The 11,064-nt window shown below is 45.7% G+C and overlaps 1 protein-coding gene across 1 annotated transcript in view; it reads right to left on the bottom strand.

Moving 5' to 3' along the window:
- The window catches only part of LOC104617939 (disintegrin and metalloproteinase domain-containing protein 9-like), a gene marked incomplete at both ends in the record, with an annotated part of 22,170 nt that extends 11,492 nt beyond the window's left edge, over positions 1–10,678 (bottom strand). Inside the window, 10 exons of the mRNA XM_010283385.1 lie at positions 778–932; positions 1,337–1,412; positions 2,395–2,564; positions 3,490–3,561; positions 3,660–3,734; positions 6,659–6,854; positions 9,550–9,626; positions 10,147–10,225; positions 10,328–10,392; positions 10,584–10,678. Coding sequence (XP_010281687.1) covers positions 778–932; positions 1,337–1,412; positions 2,395–2,564; positions 3,490–3,561; positions 3,660–3,734; positions 6,659–6,854; positions 9,550–9,626; positions 10,147–10,225; positions 10,328–10,392; positions 10,584–10,678 — 1,060 coding nt within the window. The remainder of the gene's footprint in view (positions 1–777; positions 933–1,336; positions 1,413–2,394; positions 2,565–3,489; positions 3,562–3,659; positions 3,735–6,658; positions 6,855–9,549; positions 9,627–10,146; positions 10,226–10,327; positions 10,393–10,583) is intronic.
- Positions 10,679–11,064: the final 386 nt, after the last annotated feature.

Genomic DNA, 11,064 nt, shown 5'->3' with positions numbered 1-11,064 from the left:
CCTGCTGAAGTTCACTGCATGTTGGGCAGACCTCTAGAGCTAAGGGGAATGAGTCATTTTTAAAGACATTGTATTATCAGCAGTATGTGGAGCTGACTGTTGCAGGGATGGTCCTGCAATATCATATGGTTTCTTTGACACTGAAACAACAGAAGCTGATATCTACCAAATCTCTTCACAGGTTTCAGGAGACTAATTAATTAGTGGAATTATTTTTCTTCATGATAGTCCTATGTTGAGACAGCAGGTACGAGGAGCAGCTCCTTGTACACAAGGCAACTTTTCTGGAAGATACATTTTCATGGGTAGCAATTGTAAGCAACCAGTGCAAGAGGAAGGAATGCAGTAACCCATACACCTGTGGGAAGCATCAAAACACAGCTACGAAGAAGCCAAAAGCAAGCATCACTTGGAGAAAGCAGAGGAAAGTATATTAACAGTTATATGGTGACCAGTGGAGCCAAGAAACCCATATTTTCTGGGAGAACTGGTGTCTCTTCTATTATCTAAATAACTATTTTCACTTGATAAAGTATCGTAGAGTAATTTAGGTTGGAAGTGACCTCTGGAAGTCCCTGGTCCAACCACCTGCACAAAGCAGGGGCAACTTAGACTCCCATTGCTCTGCCAAGTTGAGCTAGCAGATTAAAAGATGCTGTGGAGGAAGGGGCATATGCACCCCCCTACGGAACACAGCGGTTGCTCAGGGGTGGATGGCTGAAGGCAATGACACAAATCTCACCCTCAGTGATGGGGGGAAAACCAAGCTTCACTTACCCTGGGGATGATCGCATGATGCATCCTCTGTGGGTGCAGTTGCAATTGCAGAATTTGGCATGAAATCGTTTTGCGTTGTCGTGGCTGAAGCCTAAGCTGTGGCCTATCTCATGGGCGAGCATCATCACATCGCTGACGGTGTCGTGGCCAGGGAACTGCAGGCAGGAAGAAAAACCACAGGTCCATATTTTCTCAAGTCAGTGTATGTGGATGTGGAGAACTTCAAATCTAGACTTCCAATGTTTTGCTCAGTAATTGTGAAATTTGTTCTAGCTGGGGATTTGTACTGGCAGACAACCAGTTAGGGAAACCAAAGGACCCCTAAGCAGCTGGCCTGGGGAAGCACTGGAGAATTGTTCCTTCACCATCTCATCTTCTTTAAGAAATGGCAAAAACAAGGCCAGCATCGTCTCCTTTAGATGTCCAGTTTAGGTATTACCTGCTAATCGGTAAAAGCCTGAGCCCAGGAGTTACATAGAATTGACTCCCAAGGTTCACTGTGAATGTGAAAAGTTTATTTTTCTTTCAGGCAGTGCAAACCAGCGAGGTCTCCCCTTACCGAGACGACACCCATGGAGTTCATCTGGCACATTGTCCTCTTCCAGGCAAATCCCCGTTCCTTGTAGTGCTGGCCGCTGCAGTAGGAAAATTTGAACATTAAAGAAATGCAGAACAACTTTATCTCAATAATGGGATGCATTGCTTGAATTCCAGATGGAAAATAGTGGTTTTGGGTAACAAGGAGCTCCTTTCTTGAATAAAAGCCCAGCATCTCCCGTTTCTCCTATGGGAGCCCCGTATGCAGCCAGGCTGGTACCCACAGATCAGGTGTGCAAGCACCAGCGATGCATCATGCTAGCGGGGATATTAAGGAGGCAGAGCCACGGTTTATAAACTCATTGGCCTCCTCCCTACTTTAAAGGGTAGAGTGGTCTATAGGCTATTCAATATAATTATTCAACATTATTTTAAAAAGATTTGGCAATGTAATATGTTGAGTTTGAAAAAAAAATTCAGTAAATATTGAGGTATGTGTTTTACTGTGCAGAAGGTTTATTTCCCCAAAAATGAAAGAAAAAGGAATAGTCAAAACAGAAACAAGGTGCTAGGTCTTCAAAAGCAAATGAGTGAAATAAGTGATTAAACATCTTGTCGTTTGAGATCTAACTCCCTCGTCCTAGCAAAAAGGTTTAATTGGAATATTGAGTTGTAAGCCATATAAAAATGAGTTATTATATCTAAAAAACCAAGTGGCTTGTATATATAAAAATGAATAAAAAGTAAACATGAGATTAAATAATTCAGTTACAGACAATGACATCAGAATTGGAAATAATCTTTACACTCTGTGTGTGTACATGTGTGGAAAAATATAAAAGAGGACAATGACAGGAAAAAGAGAATTCTTGTATCAATTTACATGACAAATAGGTGCTGATTAGTACATGGACTGGTTAAGCTGTTCATTTTTTTTCCACAAGATATCACCAGGACAAAAGACTTATCAGCATATAAATGTAAAAATTAGAAGAAGAAAGAGATGAAAATATCCTTGCTCCCTGCTTATCTCCCCATGGTCAGTATGTGAGCTGAGTGATTAAAACGCAGGACTCTTACAGCAGTAACTGGATATGGTCGTAATTAATGCGACCGACCGCATCCTTTTGACACCACTCCGCAAAAACCTGCAGCGTCCGGTCCAGGCTGTGGGCGGTCGTCACCTGGTCCATCCTGGTCCACATCTCCACTGCGCTGATGATGATCTGCAGCTTCATGCGCTTGTAGACCTGGAAGGTGGCAAGAGCTTGTATCCCCTGTAGTCCACGGGGTGTGCAGCGACCCTCGGCACCGTGCTTGTCTCCCCATTACCCGTGCAAGAACCAGTTTCTTGCTAAAGCTGGAAGAGCTGAGCATGCCATTTATTTTTGTGCATTATATACATATGAGCTTTCTTTGTAGCTCATTTTTGAGTGCCTCATGGCTGATGCACCGGCGCCTTGTTGGTGTAGTCGCACAGGAGCAGCAGAAGATGAAGACTCGTGCTGTTTTGGAGGACTCCGAGCAACAAGGAGGTGAAGAGACAGGGACATTGTAATGAGCTACCAGAAAGCATTTAGTGACAGTAACGCATACTCCCAATCAAGTGTTTTAAAGGGGTGATTTCAAGATTGTCTTTAAACTGACTTCACCCATATTAGAAGCAATTTTTTAAGTTGAAATTGGTTTTACAGTGTTGAGGAACACACTGGTTCCTGGTAGAGTATAGAATCATAAAATCACAGAATCATTAAGGTTGGAAAAAACCTCTAAGATCATCAAGTCCAACCGTCAACCCAACACCACCATGACCACTAAACCATGTCCCAAAGTGCCACGTCTACACGTTTTTTGAACACCTCCAGTGACGGTGGCTCCCCCGCCTCCCTGGGCAGCCTGTTCCAATGCTTGACCACTCTCTCGGTGAAGAAATTTTTCCCAATATCCAATCTAAACCTCCCCTGGTGCAACTTGAGGCCATTTCCTCTTGTTCTATCACTGGTTACTTGGGAGAAGAGACCAACACCCACCTCACCACAACCCCCTTTCAGGTAGTTGTGGAGAGCGATGAGGTCTCCCCTCAGCCTGAGTAGCTGCAGTCAGGCACAGATCGGGTCAGCCAGCCAGACAACGGAGCAGAATGGTGACGGTAATTATCACGTCATTAAAACTCACCGTGTTCAGGAGGTTGCTTATGGAAATGAACAGATGTAGCATCAGGGTTTCATTGTAGTTGTTAACTTGAAACTGAGAGGGGAGAAGGGCTGCGTTACAACACTGAACGCCAAAGACTGCCTCCAATATAATTCAACAGCCATCGAATGGCGATAATTTCTGATGCTTACCAGCTCTTTGTTTGTGATCAGAGCCAGCTCCAAGTATCTGGTGGGCACGGGTAGGCTCTGGAGACCAGGGACCTCCTGGAAGCGAACAAATAACACTGCAGTTATTGAGGTACGTTCAGGAGCTTAAAAGCTTATGTGGCTTTGCAAAATCCAAGGTGGTGTTACTCAAACTAATCCAGAATTTCCTTTAAGTACAAGAACACAGAGCAATTATGCATTAGAGAAGGATTAATGAGTGTAATGAGTAATCAAAGCAAGAGCAGAGAGATTGAGAGACAGAACACAGCTGTAGGTGGGGTTTTCTTGGTAGCAGGGGCATTACCTGGCATTGCTCACGTTAAATCAGCTCCCTGTGAGCTGCAGACTTTTGCACGTGCTCAGACCATTTTTTAATCTTTAAATTTGGCACCACAAAAACTGCGTCAAAGGGGGAGTGGAGTGGGGTCAGCACGAGCTGCCTGCATCAGGCAGATCAATGCTAGAAACCGGGAGGGTAAACAGATAATTGCAGGTAAAAACTGGTCCTGAACGGAAATTGCTCAAGCCATATGAAAGCCAATAAAATAACTTAAGTTAGTTTTGCTTCATTTTACCCAGGACACCAGCGTAATACAGCAAATGGGAGCATGCCCATTGATAGACCCAGCCAGTGAGAGGCACCATGTACTGCGTCTGGGATCCAGCAGTCCTGGGAAGTTAGGTTTTTAGTATTTCTTGCACATTTACCTGTGCATGGGCAGCCCTGTAACTGAAATCTGCTGTAGGTGTGACACGCTCGGTCTTGGGCTGGGTAGAGCTCATCGACTTCCACGTTTTGTACACCCGGCACATTAATTGCTGTAGGCAATTGGTTGGTGGGTAAACTGGGGGCTTATTCTTCTCCTCCAAGTACAGTATTGCTCAGTGGCAGCGTCGTCTCCTCTCGGACGGGGTGAGTGCACAGCGAGGCTGCGAGGGTGTTCAAGATCTGCAGATTTGGTCAAGTAACGAGGAGAAAAAAGAAGCTGACCCTGCAAAAGCCTGGCTGGTAGCTTTGGCCTTGGCTGAGGTGGGGGTGAGGAAGGCATGTTAGCTTTTCTCATGAGTAGTTCTCAGGTGTTTTGGTGGTAGAAGAGGAGCTGCTGTCTCTCAGAAAGACAACTTTCTAAATGGTTTGGCTGTTGCAGAACTATGCATGGCTCAAAAAATGCTGTTGCTTAAGTCATTTTAAGCACAGGAACTCATCTCTCTTCTCTGTTGAACAAATGCCACTTTATTATTATTATAAATTATCCTCTTTCCCAGGCAGGTTCTCAGTAAATTCAGTGAAATTGTAGCAATTTATAAAACTATATTCCACCATGGGAGCTGATAAGTAATTCTTTAATCTAAATGCTTCATATTACTGTCAGGAGGCAGTATCTCTGAATGTCACTCTTTCTTTCACCGAATACAATCACAGTATGCTGGCGTAGGCCAGGCTGTCACTATAAATAATCCACACTCGTAGGTACAAAAATAACACTTTATCTCAGCTCTTTTGAAAGCAAGAACAGCAATGACAAAAGTCCTCACAAGCTCTAAAAGCATTCACAAATCAAATAAACTATTTTTCTAACCAAGGTGTTTATGAAAACAACTGCATCAGTAATATCCAATTTAAGTGATGTCAGAACAGATTAATTTCCTTTGATAACACGGAAACTGTTTCTGAACAGAAGAGAACCAGCAGATAGGTGCATTTTGACATCGCCAAGGCGTTTTTTCATGTAATTTAAGCAAACCGGGGCGGTAGAGTTCAGATTTGCTTACTATAAGGTGAATACTAACTAGAGGCACAGAGAGAGTAGTTGCTGATCTTTTCTGCCAAGATGTAAAGATGCATTAAATGAAGTCCCAAGGGAGTTGGACTGGGAGCAGAAGCTGTTCAACATCTATCCCAGCAACCTGCAGTTAACACAGCTTGCTGGCAGATTTGCAAACATCAGAGAAGTACGATGAACCATGATGAGACTTGAAATTACTCTGCTACTTGATGAGGGAAAAGAAAAGCAAACAAGTAGGATGTAGGAGCAGGAGTAGCATCAGTAAAGGCAAGTGACATAACCTTCCCCGTTAGTCAGTGCTCACAAGACTTCAGCCAAAATGGCTGCTGGGGTAGAGGCACCATGGCCCCAAAGACTTGGACCTCCAGGTGCACAGACAAGGCCACTGGAAGGTTTCTGGAGAAAGGGGTGGAAAAAAGGGCATATTACACCCTCAGAGTGTCTATTTCTGACACACTAATAAGGAAGATTCAGGTATTGCAAGAGGTTGCCCAGAGGGGTTGTGCAGTCTCCATCCTCGGACGTCTTCAAGACCCAACTGGAATAAAGTCCTGAGGAACCTGGTTTGACCTCAGATCTAACCCTGCGTGGAGGAGGAGGCAGGACCTGAGATCTCCTGAGGTCCCTTCCAACCTGAGTCATCCTATGGTCCTATGAGATGGCGCTCAAGACTGTTGTCAGAGGGGCTGGTAGCACCCACACCCCAGGAGCACGTCCCACCCACCAAGCTATGTCCTTCCCAGGCTCTTTGGCTGGGCAGCCCTGCAAGAGGAGGGTCTGGAGGGAAGAGCTCTGGCTGCAGACCCCTGGTCCATGAGTCTACACTTTCCCTTCTGGAGTCAGGCAGTAAAATACTGGATTGTCAATAGATTATCTACAATAGAAAGTCGGTAATGATTGAAGTCATCAGCTTCTGATCATAGCTTATTTAGAAATGTTATCTAACTGTCTTTAAAAATAATTAATAATTTCAGATTTGCTTATTGAAACCTTCAGCTGCTTTTCTCATTGTCACTATACGGAAATCCTCTTGGCTTCCAGACCTGCAGGTGCTTTGCACTGTGAACCCCCTGTCGTGGTTTTATGAATGCAACGGTAACTTTCCCTGTGGTCAGATCACTCCCAGCATTAACATAGCCCGTACGTATACACACGAACGTGCGACATCGACACGAGTGGATGGGGAGTCCTTACTTCGACAACAAGGATTTTACGGCTCCCGTTCACAAGTTCTCCGTCTTCGGGCAGACGGTCCTTGTGCTCTTCGGGCACTTGGCACAGCTGACGTGAGCCGCCTTCCAATGCCCTTCGGTAGATGAGGTGTTGGAACGTCGAGGAGTTCTCCATCGGCTTGATTTCGTACCTCAGATCTCCAATTTGCAAAACTCCACTGCGAATTTTCAAACAGAGGAGTCAATAAGAGATGTGAACTAAGTGACTTCTTAAATTATTTAGTAAATACAAAACTAAACAAGGTGCACGGTGCCCATCATAGTGTGGCTGGAGATGTGGGGCAGCCTTGTGCATCTTGCCAACATCTTGGCTCCGTGAGCCACCTCTGGGTTTCAGGGCTTTTATGGGATCAGCCCATATTTTATGGTGTTTTTTTGTGAAAGGGGGAATAAGGAAAGATTTAAAAAAAAAAAAAGATTTTTTTTTTACAGGGGCAGGTAGTGATAGGACAAGGGGTAATGACTTTAAACTGAAAGAGAGTGGAGTTAGGTTAGATATAAGGAAGAAATTCTTCACACTGAGGGTGGTGAAACCCTGGCCCAGGCTGCTCAGAGAGGTGGTGGATGCCCCATCCCTGGAAACATCCCAGGTCAGGTTGGACGGGGCTCTGAGCAACCTGCTCTGGTGGAAGGTGTCTCTGCCCATGGCAGGGGGGTTGGAACTAGATGATCTTGGAGGTTGTCGTGGTTTCAGCCAGGGTAGATTTAATTTTCTTCACAGAAGCTAGCGTGAGGCTGTGTTTTGGATTTGGGATGAGAAACTGTTGATAATGTGCTGATGTTTTGGGTTGTTGCTGAGCAGTCGAGGACAGTCCAGCTTCTTGTGCTGGTCTGCCAGCGAGAAGGCTGGGGGTACACGGGGAGCTGGGAGGATACACAGCCAGGACAGCTGACCCAGGCTGGCCAAAGAGATATTCCATACTGTATGACATCATACTCAGAATATAAAGCTGCGACGAAGAAGAAGGAAGGGGTGGAGGGACGTTCGGAGTGATGGTGTCTGTCTTCCCAAGAAACCGTTACATGTGGTGGAGCCCTGCTTTCTGGAGATGGCTGAACACCTGCCTGCCCATGGGGAGTAGTGAATGAATTCCTTGTTTTGCTCTGCTTGCGTGAGCGGCTTTTGCTTTACCTCTTAAACTGTCTTTATCTCAACACATGAGTTTCCTCACTTTTACTCTTCTGATTCTCTCCCTTGTCCCGCTGTGGGGAAGTGAGCATGCGTGGGCTTAGTTGTCGGCTGGGGCTAAACCGCGACAAGGTCCCTTCCAACCCAAACCCTTCTGTGATTCTACAAGTTGGCTCTTTCACACCACTGCTCCCATGGGCAGGGATCCAGCGAGAAGATAAGGGAGCTCACCTAAAAGATCTTCTATGGAAAAAAGGTGTCATGCCCAAGGTTTAGGACACATCAAACGGCCTTGAGAGAGAAATCATGCAGCTTTGGGAAAAAGTACAGAAGCTGCAGATGAATGCTATATATTAAATGAAAGTGAGAAGGCAATAAAAGCTCTGCGCTACAGCTCTTCCAAGGAGCATCTGTCTCTGAGATCTGTTTATCCCCGTGTAGACTCTGCAGCTAAATAGGCTGCATCTGCTAGTAAGTTTGCATCCTAAAAAAACCTCACTTAATTCAGAGACTTTTTGGGGTGCTTGTATGAGAAATGAGGTGCAGGTAGGTCTGTCAACTCTCAGTCTCATGCCTGGTCGTATGAGAAGCTCAACGGGTCTTAGTTTTGCCAGAGTTTGAGTTATTTAGTTCTAAAATGTTCACAATTATTGGTTTGTGTGTCACAACAGGAAAACGTGGCCACATCGAACACTGAGCTGGAAACCCAGAAGACTTTGCTAAGGCAGCTGTGCTAGTGCATTTATCAAGAAGGTCTTTAATGGGAAAAAACTGCCCGTTTCCCACCCCGTGAGTCCCCTGCATCCATCCAGGCCGGGAAGGAAGCCGTGGGGAGTCTGACGCTGGTGCAGAGCGTGAGCAGCTGGATGCCGTAAATCGTGGGTGGCTGCGTGGAAGGCTGGACAACTTCCTTCCACTGAAGCCAGTGAAAATAATACAGAATAAAATCAAACATTTTCAAAGTCAGGACAACTTCTTTTAAAAAAACAAGCAGCTCCTGCTCCCCAGGGCTGATATTTCTGGAGAAGATGGAAGGTTTGGGTTTGATAACGTTGCAGAGGGGTAATGTAAGAAGAGGACTGCTGAGCTATGCGTGGTTCATTTAAATATCCTCTTAATCTTCAGAGGAGGGGTTACGCTAGTATTTCTTTTTATTTCGCTAACATTATAAAGTGAAGAAGTTCAACAGGAAGGGCTTCAGGGGGGATGTTGGTGATGGTTATGGGTGACCACCCGTGTTTTGGGAAGTGTGATTTGCAGGAGACTGTTATGCCTGTACAGATATGCTTTCTGTCTCGTGTTCAGAGCTTGCACTGTCAGAAATAAATATATCCCAGATGTGCAAGTGTGCCTGAAGAGGAAAGTTTCTCGAGCAGTGCGTGTTTAGTTTATTGTCTTTTAAGGTAAGTCTTGGAGCTGTCTTGGCATGTCAAATCTGCTACCTGCTTACAGGCTGCCAGAAGAATATAAAGCACATTGGCAAAAATTTCGTTAAAACCTGTTTTTCTGCGAAGTATCTGCCTTTAAAATCTATACTGGAGATGCTGTAAAATCTGTAAGACTAAAAAAATCTCAGCTGTGTTCGAAGGCTTGAATTTAATAGCGAGATGCAGCAGGAAGCAGCGCACACAGAAGTGAGGGTACCCGCTTTAAAAAGGGAGATAAATCCCCATCCCAGTTAATTTGATCCTGAACCCCCTGTTCTGCCCTGGGAAGAGCCCTACCTGATCCCGAAGCACGTGCTGAGGGAGGCGATGGATCCTGGGGAGCCTTCCACGAACCCCTCGTAGTAGCAGTCGTCCTGCACGGTGCAAACGTGGCGTCAGGCCGTGGGAAAAGCTCCCATGCCCAGGTCAAAAAACCCTGCATCAGTCAAGGGGCACGTAAAACCTCCCCAAACCGTCCTTTACTGCTTTGCAAGGGGAATTTCATGTGCAAAAAAAATATGAAGGCATAGAAGGTAAGCAGGGAAACAGCAGAAGCCTGAGAGCTCGTCATTGGATAATTGCGAATTTTCAGGAGGGTATTTTGTGATTTCTCAATTTTTCTTTTGATGGAGTAAAATTATTTCAAAAACTTTAAAAATCTGAAAGGGAAATCAAGTGTGCTGATCAATCTGAAATAGTTTTTCCAGTTTTTATCAGTCTCCATACAATTCCCGTCCTTTTTTTAAACAAACGGTGTAAAAATAACAGACTTTTTTAGAGGCAGGAAGCCATCCCGTGCTTAGATCCACTGGTATATTTGAATGAGCCTGCGAGGAGGAGGAGGGTCATTTAGTTCTGGCTCTCGATGCATCCTTGCCAGATGTCTAAACTTACCTGAATATATGGGAACTCGGTTATCAGGTCTCCCTCCGGACTGTACGTGAAAACCGGGATGTCCTTGGCTATCAGATTTCTGAAAAGCGAAGCAGAAATCCTCGGTGCAGGCTCGTTCATCGCCTCTAATGGCTCTGCGCAAGGAAATAGCAGAGGGAGCAAAACCGGGGGAGAGCCTTACTTTGCCCGCGTCAGATGGACGACGTGGTGGTTTCCTTCCGCCGTTATTAAATAGGACATGTCCCCCTGGAACGGCCGAGGCACCGATTAATTTCAGAAGTTAATCCAGCAGCGGAAACACTATTTACAGGCCGATTTTGGCTGGGAAGCTGGAGCCGCCTCCTTGCCCCGTTCTCCCTTTGGCACCTGCCCGTGGCCCCGGCAGAGGCCATGGTCCAGAACCTCGGTTGAAAAAGCCTTTTGAAAAAGCAAATGACCTCTGTGAAGGTCCAGTCCTTTGTCTCCAGCCGCCTGGGCACTGTAACTTCGGAGTAGACGATCCTCGATGCTTCAGTAAAACCTGAAAGAGATTCTGCATTTAAGGGAAAAGGGCGTTAATCGCACTGGGCAATGAAGGATTTCCCACCCCTGCAGTGCAGAAGGAGGATTTTAAGTGGAAGTTTAGAAAATGTGTTTAAATTTTGCGAGCCCATCTGTCTTCAATGAGAGGTATAAAGGAGGTGGTTGCGCAGCTCTGTGCTCTTAATGCTGGCTTCTCATGAAGCTTAGGGCACGCGAAACCCCGGACAACATTTTTTAAAAAGGGGAAAAATGAGATGACTCGTGTAATTGCAAGACGCCGAGCCCAGCGTGATCCCCCTGCTCGCGTCCCCAGCCCGTGTCCCTCCATGCTTGCCCCCATCCTGCGTCCCCCACCCTCATCCTCCACCCATATGCCCCAGGCTGCATCCCCCAGCC

The sequence above is a fragment of the Phaethon lepturus genome, unplaced genomic scaffold (assembly GCF_000687285.1).
Source record: "Phaethon lepturus isolate BGI_N335 unplaced genomic scaffold, ASM68728v1 scaffold25263, whole genome shotgun sequence".
In the NCBI taxonomy this organism is placed as follows: domain Eukaryota; kingdom Metazoa; phylum Chordata; class Aves; order Phaethontiformes; family Phaethontidae; genus Phaethon; species Phaethon lepturus.
The sequence above is the reverse complement of the archived record's forward strand: the minus strand, read 5'-3'. Positions and strand labels throughout refer to the sequence as shown.